General features: G+C 42.7%; 1 protein-coding gene across 1 annotated transcript; it reads right to left on the reverse strand.

Annotated features, from left to right (window-relative positions):
- On the reverse strand, positions 1-27979 carry wnt9a (wingless-type MMTV integration site family, member 9A). The gene is made up of 4 exons (XM_030775704.1): positions 27888-27979; positions 4625-4884; positions 3373-3635; positions 1-572 (listed from the first exon to the last, which is right to left on the reverse strand). Exons 1-4 carry the CDS (start codon positions 27977-27979, stop codon positions 72-74), a joined length of 1116 nt encoding a protein of 371 aa, XP_030631564.1. The 3' UTR covers positions 1-71.

Here is a 27979-nt window from a genome sequence, read left to right on the forward strand (position 1 = left end):
CTCTCTCCACTTCTCCTTCTTTTGTGAGAGGAGATCGTTCCAGCACTCGCTCGTGATTTGACTAGTCTGGACTAGCCCTTGCAAGTATAGACCTCCTCACGCTGCGTGCACTGCTTACACTCCACGTAGCAGCACCAACGCACCTGGCACTGACAGGGTCGAGTCACCACGCGGCTCTGAGTGTTGTGCCCGCGGCCACAGCAGATCGCGTCGCAGTTCTTGTCCTTGTAGCACTTCCGCGCCGTTGTGCCTGCTGAGTACTTGGTGGGCTTGCAGAAGTTGGGCGAGTCATCGATGTACAGGAGGTGGGTGGTGCGGAGTATGTGGTCAGAACGCGGGCCAAGCGGCGGGGCCTGCTGGTTGGGGTGTTGGGCGCGGCCAGGCTGAGAGATCTCCGTCTCGCCCGTGGCCTCATTGGTGGAGCTGCCCACCTTTAGCGCGGTCTCGTAGCGTTGCTTGAGCTGTTTGCCGATCTCGTGGAAGGGCGCCAGCTGCCGCCAGCACGTCTGCACGGTGCAGGACCCCGAGACACCGTGACACTTACAGGTGGTCTCCACACCTGCCTTAATTACCTGCACAGGGAGATGCAAAATCACAGAAGAGAAACAGAGAGAGAGAGAGAGAGAGAGAGAGAGAGAGATAGAGAGAGACCACTATTAGGCACTGACAGTGTGAAGGCTAGGGATGAACATCAAAGAAAGTTGGTGGGTAAAATTTGCCCTCTAATGTAACTAATTTAACACAAGTCCTCAGCTGAAATTTATCTCAGGCATACAGTGGTAGAGTCGTAGTTATTTTTGGCAAATATGCATTGGCATGACTGCAAACTTTAAAGGGAGACCATGCAGAAAATTAACACTGAAATTACAGGGCAGAAATCCCTAATATATTGGTTGATCTCTGCTAATGTCTCTATGACAACGGTGAACATCAATGACAAAGCTTACCCGTTTATGAGGATATTACATTTTTCATTAAAGCTTTGATTAAATCACAAACCAGCGACAGGCTAGTCTTGTTTGTATTTGAAAGGGGAGAAGCTCTAGGTGTAGGTCCCACTAAGTGGCCATAAATATATGTTACATTCACCAATACAGAGCCACACTGTGTTCAAGACTGCAGATTAAAATCAATTAGCAGATGATATGTGGTTGAGTACAGCTGGTCTGAATGAGGTTTTGAAGGGATGTAGATATTATTATGATAGCTCTGATCACTTATAATCAATCATGGTTAATAGCAGTAAAGTGGGGGGCTGTGGACTTCAAAAGCAGAGGATAAAAGTTCTATTGAGAAGGCCATGGGAAACAGCGAAGGGTGCTTTTGGTCACTGTGGACATGGAGACTGCCCACACCACTGTTATGATTTATGCTCATACAGTTGTTCCTCTTATATAATTATTCATATTGCCACTGTGCAACTGTACAGCACAACATGTATTGAGTCTCATGGTTATTAATGTTGTTCTTAACCAGGGGTTTATTACGTATTGTAATAGCGGTCATAATGTGAAGTCATGTATATCTATATAAGATGCAAACCATTGTAATGGCTTTCGACATCTCAGTCTAATGTAAAAGCTTTCCTCATGACTTGTTTAGCTGTGGTAAGGTTTTTAGTGGAATAACTTTTAATGGATAGTGAATGTTGATCGACGACTACGATGTGTAATAACACTGTAATAATTCCAACAGACCAAAAAAGTTAAAAAAAAGTTAGGTTCTCACACATTTGTTTGTGTTGAGCCCTTCATTTTAAAACGCAAAAGGTTCAAGTTTGTGTCACGGAAAGTGAATTTAACACAGACATCCTACAAAAACTGCTTTTGCACTGGGTGGTGTATTTGTAAAAGAAGTGCATATCCACCACAAGAAAATGTGGAAAGTCAGCTTTAAAGGTGCCGGGGAAGCAGAGGTAAGCACATTCCAAAGGTTTGTGCTCCAAGTGGGATTTGACCCCAAACGTTAGTACACCTCACTACTCATGCAAATGTGTGCTTGTGCACACACATACATACACACACACACACACACACACACACACACAAAGGGGAGGTGCTGTAAATCTTTTATCACAACAACGAAAAAAGGAAAAAAAAGGCTTGAGAGAACAGCTTTGGATGGACAGAGCATGGAGGAAGAAAGTGCGTCAAGTGTCCCTCCGGGAGATGGCTGTCTGTGTCCGCTCAGACCCGTGCTTGGTCGTAATTTATACTCCTACTAAAACTAAAATGGCAACAATATGAGTAAATCTGAGAGAATGCAAAAAAGGTTGCCAGAACCTGCAGTTTACTTTGGCTGCTGTCTGAAGTCAACCCTTCTGGCATTATTTTTTAAAGTTTTTTTTTTTTTGTCAGCCTTATGAAGCTTTTCAAACTGCAGCACCACCGGACCCCTATTCTTTTCCTCACCACATACAATGGCATGGGCCCTAATCCACTCAAAAGGGAAAACCATGCTTTGATGAATGAGCACTTTCTAAATTACTGAATTAAACAGTCAATTTACATGATTTAAGCCAGGCCATTTTTACAGACTCTTTAAGTGAGTGTTGAGGAATTTATGACTGTATTTATTTAACAACCACAGAAAGGGGTGCATAGGTAACTAAAAAAAGAAGATGTAATTAGTTTAGCAGCTAGTAGTTTATTATAAAAAATAACAAAGTTCATGTTGTTCTCGAGTGATAGTCAAATACGATTTTAATCTTCAGTTTTTGTTACTCTATGTTCCCTCTTATATCTGATTGATCTATCTACTGCAGTCTGAGAGGAACTGCCTAAGGAGTGTATCATTGGTCTGTCAAAACATCAAGTTCGCTAAACACTAGCTATCTCCTCTTGAAATCTCAAAATTGTATTCAACATTCTTCAGTCCAAGAACCACCCTGCGCAAAAGAAGTCCCGTCAGAATTCTGACAGATTACAAAGGATGACGCTCCACCATTTACTGGGCAATGGGCTGAGCCCATAGCTGACAAGACGTAGCTTCATGTAAAGAAAGCTGAGATACAACTAAAGCTATATGATACCACTATGTGATTACATGCTGAAGTGCTGGAAGAGCCAGTAACAACCAACCAGTGGTCTTTGGATTGGCTGAGTTTAAACTCTGAAATGCCATGTTACTATGCACTGACCTCTCTAGCTTCTTTATCTAATTGAACATAGTATCTTATTGGCCTGGTAGTAAAGAAAATGGTTCAGTCAAAGGGTCAATGTCAAGGCTAAAGGTACTCTCTCAATGTGCCTTAGAAGAAGGCATATAACCCCTAAAGTCACTTCAGAGTCATGTTTCCTTAACTTAATGAGTCACGCCAGATGCCCTTTTGTGGTGTTACTGACAGGGCTATGTCACAAACTGATTACCCACCTTCATGCCTACATTAGTGTTATGCATATCCACACGGGCACGCAGGTCTTTGTTGGACCTCTTGCCCAGGAAGTCCTTGACAAACTTGTTGCTGTATTTGAGGTTGTCTCCGCAGCCGCCCCACTGCCAGGCCTTGCGGTTCTCCAGGTCGGGGGCTTCGTCACAAGTGCAGCGCTCCATCCGTCCAGCACTGCAGGCCTTTGCCAAGGCATGGGTCAAGCCTGCTGACGAGATGGCGTAAAGAAAGGCTGTCTCCTTAAAGCCTGTTGAGGACAAAAAGAGAAGAGAAAGTCAAGATAGGAACGTCCCACCTTGGACTCAGTCAGTTTGAGGACTAAAATCCATTTTTCCTAATAAACTTTCTCCACCAAAGGAATGTCTAAAAGAGAGTTTAGCTTTGGGTACAGAGGCATGACACCAACTGAGCACCAACACATTACATTACACAACAGTATATTGTTCAGTTTTTTGAACTGGTTGTGGAAGGGCAAAATGACATCATTATGGTTTGTCAAGACAGTAGATTTTTCTTCATTACTTGTACATTACTTGAACATTACATTACTTGTTTAATTTCAATCAGTGAGACATTCACTGTCAGTGGTCACAGTTACGTCCTGAAATCTATAACAATGTTGCCCAGTCCTGCTCTGTGGGGACCAATACTTTAGGCCACTCCCTGCTTTAACACACCTACTTCAAGTGAACAATGACTTAGTAATTCACTAATGAGTTGAATTAGATGTGTTAGAAAAGGGAGAGATCTAAACTATGCAGAGCTGTGGGTCCCCATGAGTAGGGTAGGGGAGCTTTGATCACTGGAAGTACATGCCTATTGTTCTAGCATGTTCTAGATGTAAACTGTTTCCAGGTTGAATTACCGACCTTTACTAAGTGTTGACGGCAAAAAGTAGTAACTTGATGATAAGTATCTGTGGTTCATTCACAGCTGATTTGTGATGGGGTCGATAAACTGCAAATCCATTCCTAACAAATATGCAATATGCAGGAAAGATGTACTAAAAATATAATCTTTGAGCAACATTTACCTGAAGCCACTTGGTTCATTTTTTTGCCACTTTGGTTCATTTTGATTTCTCACAATAACACACTGATACAATAACATTTCCTGTACAAAAGGTGAAATCTTGAATCTTAAACTGATCATCATTTCAAACTCACTGTCACATTATTCCTGGATCCCCAACTGATCCTGACAGCATGACACTGTCAACCATGTCCCCGTGCGTACCTCTTTTCAAGATGTTGGCTCGATACCGTCCCTCCAGGCTGCAGTTCCACCTCTCAAAGCGAAACTGGTACTGGCATTCTAGGGCGCTCATGCTAATAGCCTCCATCAGCGTCTCAGCCACGCCTGGGTCTCGCCTGCACATCCTCCGCTGTCTCTTCTCCAGCTTAAGGCGGTCACACAGTTTGTAGTGAGCCTTGCCCACCCTCTCCTCTGGCTGTGAGCTCAGCGGTAGGATGGACAAGGGTTCATTACCTGTCAGCCTGGAAGAGAGAACCACACATTTGGTTGGTGGGAAAATTACAACATCTGCTGAGCACTCAACTCGGACTGTGAGAACAAGTCGGATCCAAAACAATCGCTCGAGGAAAACAGACCACGGCCTACGTTGACTCAGCAAAGTCTCAAGTGCTGATAATAACATCCGTATTTGGCAGTCCAAAGGGTCTGCCAAAGTCTTATGGGTACAAGGATACCCTGCTATGTTTTTGTTTGATGCACTGACTAGCTTTCAGTGTGGTATGACATTCATATTTATAGTACGGGTCTGAAGGGCAGAGTAACAGTTTATGTCCTTTCTAATGTCTTTGGCAAAACCAAGAGTCAAAACATAGTGATTAATTATGCAGGAAATGCATTAGCATTTTGAACCACTGTAATTTAGTAGTTTTAGAACCTTTAACGTGTTTATCTTCGTCACAGATTAAAGTAAGTGGGGCACAGAACCCTCAGACACTGAGTTCAAAGTTACATTTCCACTACAGCTGTTTTATTTATTTAATTTATTTTTTCATGTTATTTCTGAAATACACACCCATAGTTGTCTTCCAGAAGAGATGGAAGCACTCTGGAAAAGTGTATTTCTACAGTCATTTCAGTTATTTTAACCTGACTGAAACTAACCGCACATCCATTTTTCTTAACCTTTGTTAAGAGAACCATGTGCTGATGCGGTTTATACAACATCTGAACAATCAAATCAGACCGCAGTTTCAGACACAACACAGTGGTTCTCCTCTCAGTATCCATTAGAGTGATACCTGAGGTTTATTTCCAAACCTGGTTCCCAATGTAACCCAAATAGCCTTCACATAGTCAGTTATCAGTTTGTAAGTAAACCATAGTAGCTATTTTAGGCCGTGTCAGAATATGATAGCACCTGGTTGTTTTGCTTTCTAGCACTTCTGAAAAACAGTGAGCACAGTTTAACCAGGTTGTACACAACAAGTGGAGCAAAGCTCATTCAGTCACAGTGCCCATAAACTAAACGTAAACTAGTCACATTACATCCTCTGTTCCAAATCACATTAGTGAATACACTGTAGTCCAGGCTCAGTTTTCACATCAGGTGACAGACAAGTAAGCCAAGAATTAACCAGCGACCCCCCCCCCCCCCCCCCCCCCCACACACACACACACACACACACACAGACACACACACACACACACACACCGCCGCCACCAGCACCACCTTAAACAGCACAAAAATAGCTAACACCAAGGCACATCTGTGAAAGTGTATTTCATGACAATGACAATGCGTCAACTTCAAAAACTCTTTACTGTCATAGTTAGCATTCGCATAAGGCCAGTGAGCTGAAATGTGTTCCAGTTCATAAATTAATGTTCACAGGAACAGACATGGTTATGTCTAAGGTCAATGTTTAACATACAAGAGCATATCATATGGTGTTTATGAACATTGAAAAAAAAAAAGTTAGGACATTATATAAACATATTCGTATTATCACTACCACATTTTGCAAAACATAATCTGTGAAGTTGTTGAAATTCTCCTACTAGCAAAACGTTGACCTGACTTTTCAGCATTGGTACAGGCAGCAGATAGCACCTCTTTTGTCGGTTTATTTTAGGGCAAGCATGCATAAAACATACTCACAGGGTCTGCCACATAGCTGGCAAAAACCTCACCAGCATTCTGAGGTTGGGATTGTGAAGGCCGAGCGTTGCTTTCCTAACACACACAGGGGACAAGGCTGTCAACTCGCCACCATTTTGGTCACAACAGACTGACAGCGTTGGCAGGGTAGCCACTCATTATGTGCAATTTCTGGGTCCCTTTTACACGTCTAGTGCCAAGCAGAGGAATAAATGGGTTTAAAGTACTCACAAACACACAATTCCTTAAGCACATATGTGATTACAGTGAAGTTTATGCCCTTAAATCTGCCACTTTTGTCGACTAATATAGACACCAGCTTTTATTAACTACAGCCCCAGGGGTTGCCCCAAAATCATAAATCAACACAAGTGCAGACTTTAAAGTTAACTGCCTCTCTGGAAGCCACAGGGGCTGTCACAGGCATTGTGGGCCACATTCTGATCACCTTAACATAATTTTTGCTTGGGACGGCCAGCTACATCCAGAGACCTGTCTTTGGCAACTGGCATTTTCTCTTATTTCTGCTGCCAAATTTCCACAATTCAAGCAATAGATCCTGAATTTTAAAAGAGGACCGTTTCTCAAAGAAAGTCATGAGACATGAAAATCTGGTGTTTATTCAATTATTCAAGCATGTCTCTATGCTAAAATGCAGGGGGTCTGCCTATGTTTTCGTTTGGCTGTTACAGGCAGATATATAGTGAGGTCTTGGTGACATAGCCCAGTATTCTGGGAAGGCATGACCTCAGGACTTTTTTTTTCCCCTTGTTATTTTTTTTTCCTTCTCATGTTCTGGCAAGCCCAACAAGAAGGTGTGTGGTGCAGTCAGCAAAAAGCAGCGGCCAAAACACATTTCATTGTAATATAGCATTCTCAAAAAGCTAATCCATTAAGGCAGGCTAATTAAAGCGTTAATACAAGTAATCTGCTCTGTTGTACCATCATTGAGGTACGCTTGTTTGGAAGTAGGTCAACTGTTTGTCCACTGAAACAACTATTTGTCCATTGTGGCTTTATTAATATGGTGTTGCAAAGCTACACTGGAAAACAACACGACTGTTCTGTCCTACACTGTACCTGCTGCTGACAACAGAGAGCTGTCTTTTCCTGAAGAGAAGGATTTTTGTTGCTCGATTCAGTTTCTGCCAAGAGACCATCGCTCCATAATCCAATTATGACATTAGACATGCTTGTGGCTAGGCTGTGTGGTCTTGGAATGTTGGATTCAGGAGGGGACCTCCCTCAATGGACAAGACACGCTCTGTGGATTTCCTGGGAAAGGTACAGAGACAGGTGGCATGCGTCTGTAGAACTAAAGAGGAACATTTCTCCCAGATTTTACTGTTCCTAAGCAAAAACTCAACTCAGATTTGACATAATAGATTTGCCCAATATAAGCTCCAAATAAATTGATTGTATTCCCATGACACTACACAAAATTAAGCTTTGGTTAAAAATACAGTTTCTGTGATACAACTGGTGTACCACAACATTCTCAAACCAATAATCCAAAACAATTTATTAATCAGCAGAAGCATCCAAATTAATTCAAATTTATTTTCTTTGAACACTGTCCGATGGCCATGCCATCATTAGTGTGTATTCGCCATAACTGTAAGCTATAAAGATCAGGTATTCAGCTAGTAACTGAATCCCTTTTGTTCTCCTCTGTCAGACCTCCATCTCTGAAGATATTATACATGTTCTCAGAAAGCTCTGATCTTGTGTCAAATTATATCCTGGACCACAATGTAGTCCTTTATTAGTTGTAAATTACAAGAGTCACCAATATACCACAAAACGAGTGATGAGGAGAATGGCTCTCTGGTTAGTGTGTGTTATTACTAATAGAAAGTCCAAAACAGCAGGTGTGTCCACAGCACTAAATGCTAGCAAAGTTAGTGAAGCATGATATGAAGATGTAAGCTAACCATCACTGGCTGTTAAAGCCTCTGAGAATCTCAAAGGGAGTGACAGTGAACAAAGGTGAATGAACATGAAAAAAAGGATAACACTTCAAGTCAAGTAGAGACAGAGATCGAGAGATCAACTGGGAAAAACAGAGAACACCGAGTAAACAGAACTAACACAATGTAAACAAAACAGAGAATGGCAAGAGCAGCTGATCTGTCAATTAATCTGTGAAGTATTGTTTCTCTCACACACAACATGTTTAGAAATTTGCCTTGCCAAATAAAATGCATTCAGATCTTTTTTGTCTTTCATTGTCCATTTTTCTACAGAATTCTACAGGAGAAAGAAATTGAATTTGCTGCATAGCCTTGTGCAACCTGCTGAACCAGGTAAGTAATCTTAAACTCAACATTATAGTAACTTAATTCAATAACAAGTATAAGCAAGCCATATTACCATTGTGTGAAGGCAGGTCACCAGGCAACAAAAAGCTGTTAAAGCTCTCACATTGTCAAAAGCAAACATACAAGTACATGAATAGAAAAGATCAAACTGAACAGGTAAAAAAAATTGCACGCCAGCAGAAGATAAAACAGTACAATAAACAAGCATATATAAAAAATATGATATTCAGCGATGAATCTGACAGAACAAACAGTGTTGTGAAACTGGACACTAAGACTGAATGTCTAATGGCAAGGCCTGTTGGACATTCCTTTGAAACCAAAAGTGGAAGATGCGGTACAGCAACTTGTCCAAGGTGAAATGTCAACACCTGGGTGTGTGAGTGAGAAGGCCACACCACATAATGTTCCAGTTAATGTTTATGTGAACCCTTGACAGTGTGTGGTGACTTTATTATCACTGTTAGGCCGATACTAACTGCTGACCTAATGATGACCTGCTCTCTGTTTTTTCTGAAGGTCAGAAATTTCACAGGACAGAGTAAAGCCTGGCCAGTGCGATTTATATCATTAAAGTCTCAAAAGAGCAGTTAATCATTTTGGACTTGACTGTGCTAGAGGCCTACTCTTGGCATGACCTTAACCACACTCCAAAAGGGTACAGTGAGGTGCTGAGCAGGTTGACCAATATGCAGCGATACCTTGATAATGTCATTTCTGATCGTTGGTACGGATGACCAAGATCATCTCAAGAGCCACAACATAACACTAAAGAGACTGGAGGAATATGGTATGCAGGTTACAAAAGTTTGAGTTCTTCCCTCCACCTGGTTTATATGATCGATTACAAAGGTCTCCCCAAGCTAATATCAATTTATAGACCATCATCAATGCCACATTCTGCAAAATTTGAGCCAGCATAGGTTTTTTCTGACATGTTACTCCAAATGAGCTCCCAAAATATTGCACGCACACTCAAAGAGCCAAGCACCCTAAATCCCCTCACTCTCTTTACCACTTGAGGTGCCATGTGATGACCTCACCCTGCTGTGAAGGTACTGCTCCATTCTGAGTTGGGGTATGGTACAAATGAAGGAGATTTCTGAGTTATTTTTGGTGGCTTGGCTTGGTTGAGAAGGTCAGCTCTTGTTCAGCTGGTTTGAAAATGAAAAATCTTGCCACCGCTCCATCCCTGAGACTTCCCAGACAGGTCTTGGCAGTGAAACATATGCTTTGTGGGTCATTCTGAGCTTCACATGCTTCTTGTTGTTGTTGACGCCCAGAGCAAATAGCCAGAGGTTGCAATGATGAAGAACACATTTTATGAAACACCCAATGATGAGCTAAGGTCAGTCTCCATTGGCTTTGGATTAGCTTAAAAAAGCACTGTTAATCATAATGGTCTTCACGTGATGTCAGAGACATTTGAGTCTTTCTTTGACACAAACAGAATCCAACGTATTAGATCAGTTATATATCACCCTGCAAAAGACAAATTCATTAAAAGCTTTGTTCAAATGATAAAACGAAGTCTCAAACAATCATCACAGGGCACCAACTTTCACAGCTACTGTCTCAGTGTCTCTCTGCAGACTCAAAGAAACACGCCAAAAGCTACAACCAAAATTATCTTAGTTGTATCTGTTTTTGGAAAAAAAACAACAGCTCTGCACTAGTGTATCTCCACTAGAGATCTCTGTGGCCACTCTGCCACCTGTTTAATTTGGGGTGATTTCAGGTGCCAGGGTGTTGACAGAGATCTCTAGTACAGTGATGTCACAAAGCAAATCGCACTAGTCTGAAAGCAAGAGGGAACTCGCCAGAAACTATTGCTTGGAAATGCCAGGAACTACAGTTCTGGTACAAATGTATTCCCAGGGTGGAAGGCCTTGTCTGCTGTTTGATTCAGATGAAAGAAGATGCCAGAAAGAAGCTGATAAAAAAAAAAAAAAAGCTGACATCTTCCACAGTCAGAGACCATCAGCTGAGGATCATTCTGGACATACAAGAAAAGACAGCTCTCCACCCTCAGGTGTTCAACTTCTAGTCCCTGACCTGGGAATTTATTCACCTCGGCCAAGATACACACTGCCCCTATCTAGCCCGAATCAAGTTCCTACCCAAACACAGCCGGATATGCTCCTAAAAGTCTCACATATTAGTCTGACAGCTATTCCAGCCTTTCACTTTGGGACAGAAAAACATTAAGTTAAATGTGACAATTAAAGTAGTCAACCTTTTGAACTTAAAAATAATATAAATAAAATCTATTGTACAGGTCTTATTGTTGCTGTCAAGAAATTACCAAAGAAACTACAAACTATAAGATACAGTCCTGAAAAGGAGTACAGTTTAAAGGGAGAAATTCTTATTGTCTGTTAACAGGATATCAAAAATTTATAGTGTATAGTAATATATAATGTCTCAGCAATCTGTTTTGATCTTTAGGACCCTCTGTAAGACTCCAGTTTCAAGTGACACTGTAGATGTGTTGTTCTGCAGCTCTGAAGTATGTTTACAGTGGGACAAACCTTTTTCCAAAACTTGATGGCTTTTTTTTCCCCTGCTTTGACGAGTATGGCTGAATTTTCGAGTGGAATCTAGGCAAGCTATGACTTGAAAAACACTGATTTGTCTCATAGGCCTTCGAAAAGGAAAGTGTTCCAGTGTATCTATATGGACACGCTTGAGACATAAAGCCAGATTCCTGCATAGAAGCATTTGAAGAAGCATTCCTGCATAGAAGCATTTTGTCAGTGTCCTTAGTATACTAGAATTATAACAATGACCACTCCTATCTGCACTGTTGAGTACCTCTACACTATAACAATTACATCTGCTGTTATTACCACAAGTATCCCTGCCACTTTTGTACTGTGACACTCCTAAAACTTTACCTGCTACAGCAATTAGCGCTATTGCCAAAACTACCATGACCTCTAAAATCACATCCTGAATCCAATAGCATCTTTTTCAAAAGTCCTCTTAACACAGTAGATCTTCACAGGAAAAGTACAAGTGGTTGTCACCTTCACTTCATAGATGAACAACATAGTATTACTTCAGAGTTTCACACCTTCTGCATAATCACTGTGAAATCATGTCAAATTAGAACATCACAAACAATTTTGTATCCGAAATCTTCTTCACCCAGCAGTGCTCGAGATCTCACTATTTTGTCTGCTCACAGGCAACGGAGAAGGAAAAAGGGAGAGCAGCTCCAAACAGATGCCTGTGGGCTATCCAAAACAAGAGAGGGGGGGTTGAATGCCATTCCTTCAAAGAGGCTGTGTGACGTCTGTCTGTCCAAAAACACAAAAGACACTATGGAACTGGAGGCCGGCCAGAGACAGGGAGCTACGCTAATCCCTTGACTACTGGGCTATTACTTACAGCTTCATATTTTTAGACGGTTTCCAAGAGCGCCTGAGGGCAAGCCTGGATGGGAGTAAAGAGCAGCTGAACACGCAATGTCTCTTGAGAAGATCCTACCATGCCTCACTTACTGTGTGCTTGTTTCCGTTCCGAGCCAGTAAAACATTTTATTCTCAACTAGTATCGCAGATGTGCTGAGTACGTTCTTAGTGCTTTCTTGCTTGGTGTCTGCTAGTGTGTGTGCTCAATTTGATTTGGAATGCTAGCTGTTAGTTTGGAATGTTAATTTATCCGACATACGACCGCAGTGCTCGCTACCCACCCTGTCATTTTGGTGTGGCAGTCTTTCTGGGATCATATATTTAAGCTCTGGATAAGTCAATATGTACAGAGTTCTAGCCTGATACTTTGATTTAATGTAACATCAATTTATGAGTGGTTGAAGCAGTCTGTACTCAAGGATAATTTGAGTGTAGACAGTTGGCTGTAAGACTCTAAAAGGCAACACTGAACATGAACAACCTGTTCTAGTACCAATGCCAAGGTTCCAACAAGAATCTTACACTATCAGATAAAATTTGATGAGGAACTAATCCAGCTCTGTCTTGGTAGAACAATGTGGACTCGTCCAGTGATCCTGAGAAGAACCAGTCTGCAGCTATAATGATCAATATCAAGAACTAGGGATCCACGATAAGAATGATCAAGGGTGAGACTCATCCTCCAGTTGGTTTCAAACAGTGTTTCACCAACAAGCCAGAATCTTCCAACCTTCTACACCGAAGCTGAAGGGATAGTCTTTTCTTGTTTTGTTCATTGGCTACAGTAAGAGTCTGGCTGTTTACTCTAATACCCTTATTTTGTAGACTACCAGATACACAACAGCGTAGCTTCTCTCTAAACTTCAGTCCAATAACAGTCTAATAATGTGACTAAATTATTTATATCTTTCACCCAGCAATGCGTGTTTGTTGACATGCCCTTTTGTCAGCAGACTAACTGACGGACACGCCAGCTCTCTCATATCCTAGTCTGTGGAGGCTCAGTAGATGGAGTGAAACACTAGGGTGAGACCAGAGCATCGATGCATTATTCATCTTTCACCTCATAACAAAATTTGATTTGGATTCTAAAAGCTGCAAAGATGCATATTTTCGTGTCAGCACACATTCTAAACCCATTATTTTAGAGATAGATAAAACAGATCGCTCTGTTTTATATAAATAAATAAAAACGAATCGGTGAGGTGAATCATAGCCGTAGGTCAAATCCTGGCAGGTCGGCAACCCCCTGAAGTACAGCGGGATTCAAAAGGTGTCCAAAACAGACAGTTTTGTCTCATACCTCCTTTTAAAGGAAAGAAACTACAGGAGCTGCGGCTTTTAAACGAATTTGCAAATGTAACCGATACATCCCCCAGGTTGGTTTCCAACCCCCATCGCTGCGTGGCTCTGAATTAGGAGAAAACCATGTAACCCAGCTGTGAACCCGAAGGCAACTTGTCTCCAGTTTAATTACTTTGAATAATCTCCATGTACTGTAAAGCCAGTCAGATGTGAATCTGGGAGAAAAATGCCAGAGATGCTTTAGTCATTATGGCTTTTGATCCTCCTGTAAGCTCCAGCGGGGCTCCCTCGGCTGTTAACACATAGAGGTTTCCTTATGCTCACTCACATGTTAAGATCGCGTACTATGACTGACTACATATGTTGGCTCGATAAGGTGAGAAACTTGGGATTGCTATTCAAACACTAAAAACCATATAACGTAGTGTGGTCCAAAAGAACCGTAAATGTAGCATCTTTATACTCTGTGTGCCATAACAGGGTGGACAACAATGCGTTATACAGGAGATTGATGGATTCAAAAAACGAGCTGCATGTCAGTCATTCATCCACGCATACATTTATCTTTGTTCCATTCAACTTGTAAAAATAATAAGAATAATCCTCTACAAACTTTATAAAAACAAAGCCACCTACAAATTGAAAGGCAATCCACGTAACTGCTTTATCACATATTAGACTGTCAGGCCCCCCTTATTCTCCAAACCAGGCTGTTATTTTGCAGATGTTTGAGGTGTTGGCACGGCAACACACATAGAACATAATACGGTCAGTGCAGGGGAATAACGCTATGTGTTATCATAAGATGAGGTGTGATCCCTGCCACTGTTTGCTCAGCTTGGCTTTCTCAGTCAAGTACACGTGTGCTTTGTGCATTCAACGGCATTCACAGGCTGATCTTCAACGTCTTCTACACCGTCTGTCACCGAGAGGCTCAGAGGCTTGTTTGGAGAGAGAGAGAAAGAGAGGGAGAGAGAGAAAGAGAGGAGAAAGAGTGTTTGTGTGTGTGTGTGTGTGTGTGTGTGTGTGTGTGTGTGTGTGTGTGTGTGTGTGTGACTTTATTTATTACTGTCAGTATCTCCAATTGGCCATAACATTTCGTCCAAAGACAAACGGCTGAATGAAAAATGTTCCTCATTTCCAGTGAGTTTTGCTTGACTCACAGAACAATAATTGGTTCTAAAATTCGTTCGTTTATTTGTAGCGGCCTGGATGTGGCCTAGCGTACTGTAATGTTTCTGACCACTTGCGTTGTTTTTAAGTGCCGTTTATGAATGACTCTTACTAAGGTCATGAGAGTAAACTGCACTGAAGCAGAATCAAATTCTGTGCAGACGTGATTTGCTGTGTTAACACTCCTCGGACAAATAAAGGCACAAAATATGTGCTAATGGCAAATTAGCTCAGCGGCCCTCTTCTGCTTTACCGGCGTGTGCCCAAACATGCCCTGTAAGGTCAACCTTTACATACATCACAACAGTCAGCCTTGTTCCAGATACGCCATATGTTTCTAAGAGCAGAATACGTCATTCTACTTTGGGGCAAAAACTAAACTTCAATTACATGATCACGACTATTATGCAGGACTAATATATATGTACATAGATAGACAGATAGATATAAGTTGCTATAATATCTTAGCAGCAGCACACACCCTTTAGTGAGGTCACATGACTCCATCTTTCATTATGATCACAGCTGACTCAAAATATATCATCACTACTCATATATACATGAATAAGATTCATTCTGAGATGATAATAACATTAAACTTTTTAAAGGTGACCTCAAAGTGACCTGTTTATTTTGTTAAAGCTGTGTGGTTACTGCTTTGAGTGCTTAGCATAAAACCCCTGCAACACATAATTCATATGATTCATAGCGTTACAAGAATATGAAGAGAACATTTTCTGTTCTGTGTTGTTTATAGTTCTCATTAGAAACTTGAGCAAGAAAAAAAAAACTTAGATTGGCCTATGTCACCTTATAAAGCCTTTAAGAATGCCTGCTTAAGCCTTTCACAAATAAAAAGGTTATTGAAAATAATATATGCTCAACTGCATTCAAAGCAATATCACTTTGCTGCCTGTGGTCAGTGAATATGAAGTTCACAGTTAATATATTTAAAACATAAACCAAACATTTTCCCAACCCATAAATTTCCCAACACACGCAAGTCACAGCATAAAGGCAAATACACACCCAAACACATAGGGCAAACTCAGACAGGGATAATAATGAGCAGATGTGAGTTAGACACAGGACGTGATGTTACCATAGACTATTAAAATCCTCATACTGTTTTGTTAGCACTTAAAAAGAGAAACACCCAAATATCCACTGCCATTAGCATAAATCAACCATTCTGCCTAATGTCAAATGATTACATTTAAGATCGTTTAGATTTTCCTTCTATTTCATCCCCCAGTCCTATGCTTACATGCTTTTCTACTGTAGGTCCCTGGCAGTGAGAGAGAGTGTGAGGATCAAATCCACTTACTCAGAGTCAGCAAATGTTTGTCAAACAAACCCTGCAGCACCCTCCACAATCCTGCCATCCTGGCTCGCTTCAACAACAGGTGCTGGACTCTGTGCGAGCGCATGCGTGTGTGTGTGTGTGTGTGTGTGTGTGTGTATGTGTGTGTGTGTGTGTGTGTGTGTGTGTGTCAACATCTTGTAGGGGAAAAACGTCAGTCCCTGCTGAATCCAGCCCAAATAGGAGGGAGTAAGGCAGGTAAACACATCTCTCTCTCTCTCTCTCTCTCTCTCTCTCTCTCCCCGTCTCCTTTTCTCTCCAACATGTCTGGGCTTGCCTGTTGTGTGGTCCCGTTGACTGGTTGGTGGGGTCAGGGTCCCGAACAGGCCAATTATTCCAAAATGCATGCCAATCATTCCCCCCAGCTGTTGACCCCAAACAAAGCCTTTTTTCCCCCCTAAGACAAGGCAGCCTCTCCCCCCACACCCAGCTATCCACAAAGGTAACCCAAAACAAAGGCAGATGTGTCAAGAGAGTGCGAGTTAACTCATGAAGTCCAAACAAAATCCTAAACGTCGGCGGTTCGTATTTCTACCCTCGCTCAAAATGCCCCCCCCCCCCCCCAACCCCTTTGAATTCCAACCAACACCAAATCTTCTGAAAGTGCAGATCAGAGTGGAGTGGAGTCCAATACTCATTCAAGACGCTGCACAGCCCATGCCCTCTCACAGCGTTCCTACAACCAGAGCTTACATGAACTTCTTCAATCTGAACGAACTGAGGGTCCAAACCATCCAGCGGAAAACTTACAGCTAAGGATAGAAATTCAAAGGTTTCTGAACGTAAACGTGGCGTGTTCAGGGCACATTCGAACACATTTCACATTGCAGTATGTTTCACCTGGGCATGATAATAGTATTGTTAGAAAAAACACCATGTGGTGAAAGATCAATAAACCCTTGAGGCCTGTTTCATGTCAATCTAATGAACACCTCTTTCCCCCAACCCTCCCCAACATAAGTCATTCATAACCACAACCTCTGTTCACCATGGAACCTGAATCCCGGACTATGCCCAATCCCTCAGCTAACATCTCAACTTTGCAATGGTTTAGTGGGCAAAATAACGTATTCCACTCCTGATCCAGAGAAACAGAGAAGAAAAAGCTCCTATAGAGAGTTGGATGCGCTTCAGACCGCTGTTCTGGAGTCCCATCTGGTGTCTCTGTTGGGCCAGGGCGAGTGGAGGACTGTGGGCGTGTGGTGCACTCCCTCAGGTCCACTCAGCCACTCACTCATGGTGGCCTGTTTGTTTATTACGGAGGTCCCCTTCTCCCCTTCTTACACACTAATCAGACTGACACCAGAGAGAGAAAGACAGAGAGACAGAGAGAGAGAGAGAGAGAGAGAGAGAGTAGTTAAACCAGGCTGTGTTTACTTGCTGAGTCTCACTGGCGAATGTGTTTATCCAAAGAAGTCAGTGAGTTAGTGAGTTGGTGAAATCAGAAGTGAGTTTCAAGAGAGAGACCACAAGTCAGAGTCTCCCGGTGTGGATATCATTTACCGTGGAGGGTGGGGGGGATCGCTGCTATGTGTATATACATGAGTGAAGGGGTTGAAAAGAGAGCTGTTTCTGATTGTGTCTTGTATATAATATTTTAGGAGGAGGTTTAGCAGGAGGTTTACCTCGAGATATACTGTGACACAAAAGAGTGGTGACTGATGTTACTGCTTAGCCATGAAAATCACTATGAATATAACAGTTCAACTTGCCAGTGCTTAAACTGCTGTCCCTATTGTTGCCTTCACAAATGTTTTAATTTTTATCGCATTTGGAAAAAAAGATGTTTATAAGCAGCACGCCACATCTGTCCTGCAGGTTATTATACGCTCTCAGCATGACTGATCTTAAAATGTTTCTTAACACTGAAACATGTCTTCGCAAATCCAGTCCGGCAGCAGGAAGCCTCACTGTTCAAACCGAACGTAATACCATCACTGTCTCCGTGCCAACACCAATGGACAGCCTGTGTTTGTCTGGCCCTGGGCTCAGCTGCTCTCCTCTAAAGGAACAAGACACAAGCTGCAGACTTTTTTCCTCCGTTCCCACACAAACACACCTGACTCATCTAGCAAAGCATCCGAAGAGCCTACGGTTTTTCGTATCAGGTGTGTTAGATTAGGACTGAAACCCAAATCCTGACAGAGTGACAAAGACCGTCTTGTTATGGCCTTGTCCAGGGTCAGTGTCAGTGGACAACAGTGTTTATTTCTTTGGCAAAAACCAGTAACATGGTCAGGGATTGGTCTCTGGGACCATACATGAGCTATGAGCTAGTTGTCAGTCATGGTTCCCTTTTTTTATGTAAATAGGTTAAGGAATGATGGCAGTAAACCTGTCACTGCTCAGTATTGTTCAGTATAGTGTTCAGAATAGTTTGGACTATGAGGAAGATGTGCATTGTCTGATGAAGAGCCTTCATATATTTTGTGTATTTAAATAACAAGTGTATTCTTCTCCAGTCAGATCTACCACCTCCCAGTATACCTGAGGCATATATGAACATATAGGATATTAAGATCTTTCTCTATATCTATATGTCAGTTATAAAGTTTACAATTCAGATGGACAGCATCACTGAAACTGAACCAAAGAGCATTTGCCAAAAAAACACTATGTAGCTTTTGACATAGCTGTGATTTGGACATGGTTTGAATGTATGCACACAAGCATACAGTTAAAACTGGAGGATAGGCCAGGCCAGTAAACCTTAAAAATCACTGTTCATCATCACTGATCACTGCAGGCTCAGTACCAGTTTTACCTTCGCAAAGAGAAGCCCTGAGCTCAGTATTCATCACTAACTCATCCACATACATCCAAAAAGAAATTACGCCCACTCTGTTCACTGTGACAAGCATCTGAAAAAGACTGTGCCAGTACATTATCACCAGTAAATCATGACCTCCCGAATAGCAAAGTCCTGACGGCTCGTCTGTCTCCAGACAGCCTCTTTCACAACTCTGAGGGGGGAGGAACCTCACAACCACCGCAGCTGAGTGACACACACACACACACACACATACACACACGCACACAGGATGTGACCTAACCTGATGTCATCGCTGACCTCTCGGTCACTGCGGACCAAAGGGTCGCTTGAATGAGGCTATGTTCGCTGAATTCTTGACAGCAGAGATTTGCCATGGGGACAAAGTCTGGGAAAAAACAGGGTGTTAAATTGACTTGGGCTGGGTAAGAGCCATTTCGAGAGCACAAACACGTACCAAACAGTCATTACTCACAAACAGATGGGTCGTGATTCAGAACTGTGATGTGACACAGAATGACAAGGTGGAAATGTCAGCCTTTCCGAGCGCTGCTTGCACATTCACATCCTCTTACGCTAATACAGAAAAATCAATGCGGCTTTTTTTGGTTGTTTTTTGTTTGTTGTTTTCTTAAGCTTTACTACATCATCATTGTCTGTGTTCATTTACAATCATTAACAAGACAAAATGCAAAACAAAAAGCCAGAGGAAATACAAATGGGTACTGTTACCAAATAAGAGAAAATGACTGTTTTGAAGCAAACTTAAGATACAACAAACAAAAATCATTTTTCAGTAAAAACTTGAAAACACATAATAAAAGAAAAAAAAGGTGCTTAATTTTTTGAGTTGCACTTCTCCTTTGTGAGATGTGGTACCGTCATCTATTTGTGGTAATCCAGCTGTGAAAACAGTAAACACTGGAACATGGTGAACACGGTTAAGAGGTTTAATGGCAATGTTACTGAAAAAGAGAGAGAGAGAGAGAGAGAGAGAGAGGGAGGGAGAGAGAGGATGAGAGAGTTAGAGAGAGAGAGAGAGAGAGAGAGAGAGTGTGAGAGAGAGAGAGAGAGTGGGAGAGAGAGAGAGAGAGAGAGAGAGAGAGAGAGAGTGGGAGAGAGAAAGAGAGAGAGAGAGAGCAGGAGACTCATGAGGGTCAGCAGCTCAGGAGCAGTCCCTGTGTGACTGGCACAGGGTAGGTTCGCAGCGACAACCTCATGACTGTCCAGTGTTCGACCTCACACCGCGGCACCAAGCTCCAGCTGTACCAGCAACCGACACACACGCACTGGTGCACCGCTGCAACCCACCACACACACGCCATCGGCGCACCCGTGTGACAGGTACGAGATGGGAACACGACAGGACCGCCTGCCCCACCCCTAAAACACCCCCACCCTCCCCCCTCCTGCCAAAAAGAAACTCCACACAGCTAACAGCAAGCTCTAGTGTTTAGGCGCTACTGTTTTCTGATAACACATTTCTTAGACATTACTCATTATTCACTCCCTATCAGCCCAAAGACTATCTTATAGATGAACATAAGCCAAACATACTGTGCCCCTAACAGCTTTTTGACCAAAGACTACATTCTAGACCCCAAAATACTGAGTCACAGCCAGGAGGACATTTGGTTTAGACTGAGATAGTAGCTTAGTTAAAATAACACCTGTTTCCCTCCTGAAGCAAAGGCACCAACAAGGTCAGGTAACCATGTGAAAAACCTGTTCTCAGAGAGCAAATGTTACACAACACCTATGCCAATGTAATGTGCAAATGCACATGTAAGAGGCAAAATCTAGATATAATATTCACAGACATTTACTGTGGCTTCTGGGGTTTAGAAGTCTCTGAGCAGCACTGCAGAATAAGTGACTGCTGGGGAAAGCTTTACCTGATTTTGGGAAGTCAAAACTAGCCTCAAAAAGTGATAAGCTACTGTAAATTATTAAACGTTTTCTTGGTACAACCTGTTCCCTTGTAAATGGCCCACAGTAGTCTGCCTTGGAACAATTAAGTCTGGTCGAAAATGCTGTGTTTGTGTGTGTGTGCGTGTGTGTGTGTGTGTGTGTGTGTGTGTGTGTGTGTGTGTGAGCAAGACTTACTGGTCACAGGGTCATGAAGGTGACTGAGTCCCTTTGCCTCCAGGGTGTAAAGAAGTTGCATGGAAAAAAATTTAACTGCGTCATTTCCAATCAACATGTTTTACAGCCTGTTGCCATAACTCCGTAAGGAGGGTCAGTTTCATTCTTTCACTCACACGTTAGGGAATGGGCATTGAGCTGTCTCAGTTAGTGACACTGTCTCTAGACCGGCTGTTCAGGAAAGAAAGCTGGTTACAGCCTCTTAAAATCCAAATGACTCTCCCAAAAACAAGTGCTAAACTATTCACACTACAGCTCTACTATATCAAAATAAAACAGAGGACAAGGTAAGCAATATGATTTTTGCACTGACATACATAGCTTTCTTTCTATAAAGACAAAACAGGCACCCCTGATAGGACAACACCCTGTTGAAATGAAAACCCTGAGATGTCAGTTAGAAGGTGGGTAGCTGAAGGTGTTGAGTGGAATGTTGTAGTGAGAAATATGGGGGCTAAACACACACACACACAAACACACACACACGTACACACACACACACACACACACACACACACGTTTGATGAAGAACAGAAAAGGTTCCTAACAGATAAGAACCCCTGGCTGTTTTGGCATGATTTTTGATCCCCCTCCTTGACAATTCGCAGTCGAGCGGTTTCTGTCTCTGCACTGCGTTCAGCTACTGATATGTATCCATACCCTCCATAGATCAACGTCAACAGAGATATGTATCCAGACCCCCCATAGATCAATGTCAACCAAGACTGCTTCACAATTTGTACCGTTTCATATTTGATCTCTGTTTTAAGTCATCCCATGTCCACTTCAGCGATGCTTATTATTATTATTGTTGTTGTTGTTGTTGTTGTTGTTAAAATGACTAAAGTTACAGGTAATAAATGGATCTGGAGACTTTCCAGGCAATACAATAAAAATGTAAAAAAAAAAATTCTGAAACACAAATATTAAAATAGTGAAGTTGCCAAAGCAGTTACAGGGTCTTTCAGCCATTGTCATTACCAGCCTTAAGTACTTAGATGAGAGTACAGTTTCAGTTTAGGGCTAACACAGTGGATTCGCCCATGGCCACGTCCTCCACTCACCGTGCTGGTGAAGGGCAAGAGCCGTGCTGTACATGGGCTGGATTTGAGAAACACTGCTAAAGGCTTTAGCCTGGGGTTCGTCACAGGGTGGAGACCACTGGACTCTCATTAAGAGCTGAGACACACATCCCAGCACGAGTCTTCTCCATTTATTGATTTGCTTACTTTGTGAAATGTAAAAATAATAATAATAATAGTAATAATAATAATAATAATAATAATAATAATAATAATAATAATAGTAATGAAATAAAATACTATTCCACATTGGCCTTCCTGTTTTCCTGTTTTTGCAAATTGCCGCTGTCCTGTGTTAGCATCTGCAAAGGACATCAGTGCACCCCACCCCACCACTCCTCCCCCCAACCAATGCAACTTCAAACCGATTCAAGTTGTCTCCTCTCACCGTATCCAAGCTGTGTCAGGTCAAGAAACACACAGCTGCCTGCCTGACCGCCTGCTGCTAGAGCTTGAGCAAGGGCCACCCTTCTCTTAAAAGAAAAGAAAGAAAGAGAAAGAAAGGGTGAAAAAAGCCACTCTCTTTCTCAAACTGCGGTTGCCACAACGATGCAGAGGAGCCCGAACACTTGGGATGGGAGTTGGCCAAACACATTTTAAAGGCATTCCCCATAATACCATATAATCACAGCAGACCTGTGGCAGACACACACTCCCGCACACACGGCATGTCAGAAGGCATCAGGGTAAACAGGGTGGGGGGAAGGAAAGAAAAAAAAAAACGCTGGTGGTTTGTCTTTGGGAATGTGCACTGCAAGAGGCTGTGTAATTAAAAAAAAAAAAAAAGAATCTTGTGTTCTGCACTTTTGAGGAGAGACAGTGATGCTCCTAAATGAATTCTGCAGCAGTAAAGTGAGACTGAGGAGTTTTATCTCCAAAACTTTGAAAATAGAGAAAAGAGGGATAAAAAGTTGATGATGAAAAACAGACAAACTTTATGATAGACCACTAATTCTACATTCCATAACTCTGAGATCCAGAGCTGTGTGGAACCGCTCTATGACAGTCTGGATGCAAATAAAAAAATTTTTTAAAAAAGCTCTTTACAAATAGAACTGAACTGAAACTGAAGGACTCATCAGTATTCCCTGCCAAACATGTTATTTGGTCTGACAATTCAATCTGAAGAGTTCCCTCTCCACACGGAGCTTTCCACTGCACCTAAGGCCCAAAAAGCTTACACACGCAAACGGATCAAAAATCACATCCAAAGTTAAGAACTTTGAGCCTATGACCTCAGCTAGCGTTAGACAAAACCATATTTTCACTGCTGCACTGTTTAGACAGTGTCCGGGTGCTTTCTGCACACAGCTATTTTTCCTGCTCATTTCCCACTCTACTTGGGTTACATAAAGGACCAGAAAGTGCTGATTGAGAAGCAGTGAGTACTGGGCAGTAGTGAGTGCTCCCTCTGGTGGAAGTCACTTAGAATTACCACATGCAGAGGTTGTGTTTCCCATGCCTGGCTGCCTTGAGCAATCGAATTACCAACAGAGAAATCTCATGGCAAGAAAAAGAAGATTAAGTAACATATAATGTCATGAATCTTAGTTGAGAGCTTTTACTTGCTTCCGAAGCTCTGAAGACGTCTGTCTGGGCACCACGGATACTGGCAACATGCAAAGACAGTGGTATCTTCAGAGGAGGCCCATTGGGGGGGGGGCCTAAATGACGCGCTTTCAGGAGCTGTTCCTGATGAGGATATCCTGTACAGTGAGGCTCTGGGAAGCCCCTGCCCTTCTGGCCGCTTGTCTCACCCCCAGCCCACCCCCCAAACCTCCAAGCCTAGATCCCCCTCCCTCCGTCCCAACCACCCCCCATCCCCCATCGGCCCCAACCCCCACCCTGACCCTGTCACTGAGAGGGATGACAGCCAATCAGCTTGTACCGTGCTGCCACACTATGCCAGGAACCGCTGTGTCGAGGGTCTGGTACCAAGCACACCATAATCACAGTGTTAATTCCACATAGACTGCCCAGCGGCAGCAGGCTCGGACACACACCAATGAGAGGCGGGTGAGAGCAGGGTGGAGGTGGGTGCATGACAAGTCCATTTTGTACTAAGATGTCCTCGGGGCAGGTTTAAAGCATGACCAAGTCTCTGTTCTCACAGATCTGGGGGGGGGGGGGGGGGGGGGGGGGGGGGGGGGGGGGGGGGGGGGGGGGGGGGGGGTGCGGTGGAGAGAGAGAGAGACAAACATGGCCTGAGAGAGAAACTATTGTGAAATTGTCAATTAGGTTGATCGTTAAACCTGACAAGAGAGCAAAGGGCAAATTTTAGAGGCATTTTTCGTCTTTGACTTGGGAACATCGTCAGTCCATACTAAGTATTGTGGACAACTGAACAGGTACACTCGTAAACCATGTGATAATCTGAGGCATGATCTGCAGTGGCTGAGACCACCCGGGGGAGGGGGGGGGGCGGGGTCGTGACATTACTGTTACTGTACACTAATAGTTTGACAATGAGAAAATGCAGGAATGATTTGCTCACAATGACAGCTGTGACTCAGCAGGCAACAACAAACTCCACTTACAGAAAGTTATAACTCTTTATGTCCCATTTCACTGTTTGTCTTCTCCCATCTGGTCATGGGACAGTTTGTGAAGTGCCAAACCCTTTTTTTTTTTACTTTGGGTTTGCCTCCCCCTCAACAGATCTGTATGAACTTGCCATAGCTGGTCACAAAAGAATCTCATTCCATGGATACATACAGTTTATTTTTAGAGTTCTCCTACCCATGTAACCTGTTCCCCCTATGTCACCCTTGGACTGTTTAAGGTGAGTTCTTTAGGGAGCTTGACAACCTTTTTCCTCTTGCATTTCTGGGGGTGGGGGGGGGGGGGTTTCAGTAACACCAAACCTAACAGAAATACTGCTTGCTTCGACAAGATGGATCCCCCCTAACAGACCCAAACTGGAAGCACCGGGAGACAGGCACCTGCCGCAACAGGCTGAAGGGTTTAAGAGAGGGAGAGAAAAGGGGGGAGAAAAAAAGAAAGTGTTCGCATTCTTGTGGCCATGCATGACAATTTGAGCGGCGGGCTGCAGCGCGAGAGGAATCCAGGCCCCGCCCTTGCAGACTCTGGCCACGGGGCAATGCGGAGGCCATGTGTTTACGTTTCGCTTACGCTCGGCGCATGAGGGAAATTGGGTACGCCACATTGACCCTCTATTTTGAGTCAATCAGTACCTGCAGGACGCCTACTCCTCATGGAAGATATTTATTTACACAAGTCGCTCACTGGTGGTGCATGAGCTGCATGTCAGAAATGTCAGAGGCTGGTTGTGGGGAGGAAGGGTTTAGTGATTTTGTCTGGATCACATATTTGATTCTGATTAACTTTCCATTACTCAATTACACGAGACCTAAGTAGCCTGCTGGTGCCAGATGTTTCAGACACTTAGTGTAAAATACAGTGGGATGACTGAAGTTAGAAGAGTTTGCTGTTTTGCGTTCTGAAAGTACAAAAAAAAAAAAACTGATTCACATTCCAAACATGAAACACAGGCTCATCCTGTGAAGTAAAGAGATCGACAGAGACTGCATCAACACTAACCCTCGTTTTAAAAGATAACGACTAAACGCCTCCAGAGTCAGTGTGATTTATAACACTAACAAGTTTCCTAAGGTTTGTTTTCATGACCTGAAATGTGGAAGTTCAGGTAATTTCCCCCAGAGATGATGGAGAGCTTCAACTGCCATGACTTGAGTGCTCTTAACAATGCTTTGTCACCCCCTCATCCAAACATGACAAACTGTTTGCGCGAAAAATCCCAAAGAACACACCACCCGCACTCTTAACAACCACGTATTAAGCCATTATCAAAAGTTGCAGTGCTTTTTCCATCTGATAGGCCCTTAAAATTGTGGAAAAAACAACACCAAAAAGCCTAGTTGCTCAAAATAAATCATTTCCAGCTATTCAGGCAACATTGCAATCTCTCTTAGCTCAAATAGAAGAGAGTGTAATTTTTCATTCAAAGAGCTATCCCACCCATAGTAATGTTGTCCAGTGATTCTTAATTTATTGACTTCCTTATTAGGGGCCAGAGAGAAAAGGCTAGACCCAACAGATTGTCCCCTCAGGCCTAACAAACCGGTTTACAACTTCATAATGTTAAAGGGTTCCTAGGGGAACCACTCCCAAAAGTTGGCTGTTATTTAGCCCCAACAATGTCCTATATCCTGAGAGTACCTTTTCAGACAACACAATATACTTTCACCCACAGTTGTGCCATGACCAGTTGTACAGAGTGACACAACATTTGGGGAGGGTTATCTGATCATGTTTTGACTGGAGAACGCTCACACAGAAGGGAATCCTTTAAAAGTGAGAAAATCCCTAAGACATCCGTCTGTAGTAATGAGTTCAAAATATGGTCATACATCAGAAACCATACCAATTATATCAAAAGATTTTTTTCATAAAGCCAACTGAATGAAACAATGTCATTCCGTTGTAATGTACCTTTCATGCAAATCAGGGCAAGTTGAGTTAGAATCTGAGAGATTGAGTCTAAATCTCTTCGGTGTGTTCGTTTAGGTTTCCCTTATGCTGTGAATGTGGCTTCATCAACAGGGGGTTTCCAACTTGTTGAGACAAGTCAAATTGCTTTTAAGACGGTGATAAAATGTTAAATACAGCTTTTCTAAACTGGTATGCAACCCAGATAGCTATTATATGGCAAACGATGGTATCTACAGAAACAGCCTCCCACATAATAGGTTTGTCTACCCCCAATGGGAGAAGAAAAGAAATACAAAGGCGTTCCCCTGGTATCACATCTCCTGATGCGCTCGATTACTTCAATTAAAATTATTGCAATGGGAAGAAACCCATTTTTTGGAAGAAACACGAGAATTGTAAATTCTAGACGCATCTTTTTACCTCAGTTTAAGCTGTTATTAAACTTAGTGGGAGCGCACCAGCAGATGCCAGAATTCTTCATCCGTTGTTTATGCTGGATGGGGAATATTCTCCGCGAGCAGAACAGACGTTTCGGCCACCAGTTCAGTGAGCTACATTGCTTTATTGTTACCAGCTGTGGAGACTCTGCCCTCCACTCACCTTTCGCTCTACGTCTGTTTCCAGCTCGGCGTTACAATATTAAGTTACAAGTGTTCCAACAAAAGATCCACACGACTGCACCAATACCTGTCATTCAACCGTGTTAAATTGTGGTTATATTTTGATAGTTAACATTTGTCCAAGATTTATTCGCGCTTTTCGGTTCTTACATGCATGACAAGCGAGAGTTGAAGGATTTCTATAGCCATTTGCGTCCCTTTTGACAGACTATGCCTTTTGACCGCAAATATGATCCTAAATGATTTCGGAAAAACAAACAGCATATATCCAATGTTTAACAGTGAGACAGGTCATTTTTGAGCTAACAATCAAGAACTGTCTTGTCCGCAACGTTCAACCTGCTTCCAGAACCCACACTTGAAATACCATCACTTACCGAGCGCCGCACGAAATCGCAACGCTTTTCCGTAGTAACGGAGCCGGTGTCGACTGAAAAAAGTCGCATCACTGTTACACGGCATCGTTTATCCTATCGCATGTTATGAACACTCATTTACAAGCTATATATCTCAAAGAGCTACCGGGATAACCTCTTTAGTTTAACTTTTCTGTTAAAGACACTGACGTTTGTGCTCATAGGTATAGACAGCTTAATTGAGGGAAAGCAGCCGCTTCGGCTGGTTAAATGAACGATCACACTTTCTTTCCACATTCATTGCACTGATAAGCGCATCAAGTGTAGTAGAGAAATCCCTACCCGAAATAGGCTGAGGTCGGTCCAGGCAAGCTGAAAAGGTGCACTATAACGGTGAGTGATAACCATCCCAGGAGTAGGTGTCCATCCAGCAT

The sequence above is a fragment of the Chanos chanos genome, chromosome 5 (assembly GCF_902362185.1).
Source record: "Chanos chanos chromosome 5, fChaCha1.1, whole genome shotgun sequence".
NCBI classification, from domain to species: Eukaryota; Metazoa; Chordata; class Actinopteri; order Gonorynchiformes; family Chanidae; genus Chanos; species Chanos chanos.

Excerpts from the sequence above, each read along its gene's own strand:
- wnt9a (XM_030775704.1), bottom strand. The coding sequence starts at position 27,979 with ATGCTGGATGGACACCTACTCCTGGGATGGTTATCACTCACCGTTATA. Across the intron at positions 4,885-27,887 it reads CCGACCTCAGCCTATTTCGG|GCTGACAGGTAATGAACCCT; the intron begins GTAGGGATTTCT and ends TCTCTCTTCCAG. Across the intron at positions 573-3,372 it reads ACACTAATGTAGGCATGAAG|GTAATTAAGGCAGGTGTGGA; the intron begins GTGGGTAATCAG and ends CTCCCTGTGCAG.